The 1,566-nt window shown below is 57.6% G+C and overlaps 1 protein-coding gene across 4 annotated transcripts in view; it reads right to left on the reverse strand.

The window, feature by feature from the left end:
• PTPN6 (protein tyrosine phosphatase, non-receptor type 6) overlaps positions 1-1,566 on the reverse strand; it is a 16,208-nt gene that overhangs the window by 4,824 nt on the left and 9,818 nt on the right. For all 4 annotated transcript variants that reach the window (XM_005873656.2, XM_014545648.1, XM_005873657.2 and 1 more), the window contains exons 8-9: positions 1,117-1,196; positions 774-923 (exon numbers count right to left, since the gene is read on the reverse strand). In XM_005873656.2, coding sequence (XP_005873718.1) covers positions 774-923; positions 1,117-1,196 — 230 coding nt within the window. The remainder of the gene's footprint in view (positions 1-773; positions 924-1,116; positions 1,197-1,566) is intronic.

Consider the following 1,566-nt stretch of genomic DNA (forward strand, 5'->3'; position numbering starts at 1 on the left):
TGGGGGTGGGGGGGCGGGGGGGGGGGTCTCTGAGAGATTTATGAGGCAGAGGGGACAAGAGGGGCTCTTCCCTGGACGGGGGCAGGTGGGATCGGTGGAATGTTTGCTTCTGGACACTTTAAGGCAGAAGGCCCATTTAAAACCTGTGTCTGGCCCGGCCAGCATGGCTCAGTGGTTGAGTGTCAATCTATGAACCAGGAGGTCGCAGTTCAAATCCCAGTCAGGGCACATGCCTGGGTTGCAGGCTCGATCCCCAGTGGGGGGCGTGCAGGAGGCAGCCAATCATTCTCTCTCATCATTGATGTTTCTCTCTCTGTCTCCCTCTTCCATCCTCTCTGAAATCAATAAAAATGTATTTTTAAAATCCTATATAATAAAGAGCTAATATGCTAATTAGACCAGATGGCTAAATGAACTTCCAGAACGACCTTCCGGAACTACCCGTGGGCAGGGCTGCGAGGCAGCTGGGGGCCATGAGGGCTGAGGCAGCCAGGGCTGCGAGGGCTACCCTTGCACACATTTTGTGCATCAGGCCTCTAGTAAATAAATAAAACCTGCGTCTGGTGGTCAGGAGAGCCCACGGCTGGAAGCAGAGATCTGGGGAGTCGGGGTGTACCCAAGACTTTGTCTCTGTGCCTGTTTCCCAACAAGGGTTGGACCCTTGCCCTCTGAGGTGCCTTTCTGCCCTGGCATTCTTTGGTTTAGTGGTGGTGGACAGTGAGTACCGGGGAGGGGATGTGGGGATCAGGGGGTGGCGAGGGGCTTGGCCCTACCCGGCCTTTTTCCACTTCTCGGGTGGTCATGACGATGACACGGGTGTTCTCCTGCCACGTCATCTGCCAGAAGTCGTTGACCGTGGCCTCCAGGCAGCCCTGGCTGGCGATGTAGGTCTTAGAGTTCTCATCAGGGCCTAGCAGCTGGTTCTGGTGCAGAGACACACACACCGGGACCGTGAGCCTCTTGGCCGGGGACAGTCCTGCGTCCCCACCACCCTCACCCACGTGAGTTATCTATCAGCTTTGGCTTTGCCCATGTGTCTGGACCTGGTACCTCCCTGAGATGGGGAATTCCCAGGGCCCAGCCTCTCCTCCTGTGTGACTGGTGGGCAGCACAGACCTTGATGTAGTTGGCGTTGATGTAGTCGGACCCGGGGATGTTGCTGTCACGTCCCTGCAGGATCACTCGGCTGTGGTCGACTGAGAGCGAGCAGGGAGGAAGCAAGAAGGGCCTGGGTCAGCAGGAACTCACCAGCCCCTGGATCAGACCCTTCCTAAGCTCACAGGCCATTCTTGTCTGAGAAGCCATGAGGCTCTCGGAGCACTGAGGGCAGGCAGGGCAGCTGCATGCGTGGGAGTGGAGGTTTCAAAGGAAGGAGGGTGGAGAGGGTGGTGGGTGTGGGAGGCTTGGGGGGATTAGAGGTTTTTTGAAGAAGGGGAGGTTCTGTTGTGGGGGTGGGAGATGGATCCTCCCTGAGTTAGGGGTTAGGGGCCCTAGGAGATGGGGGAGGTTGGCTGAGGGAAGGAGAATCTCCTGGGTGGATGCTGCTTGGGAGGGGGAGGGATGGAG

This window comes from Myotis brandtii, unplaced genomic scaffold, assembly GCF_000412655.1.
Source record: "Myotis brandtii unplaced genomic scaffold, ASM41265v1 scaffold417, whole genome shotgun sequence".
NCBI lineage: Eukaryota > Metazoa > Chordata > Mammalia > Chiroptera > Vespertilionidae > Myotis > Myotis brandtii.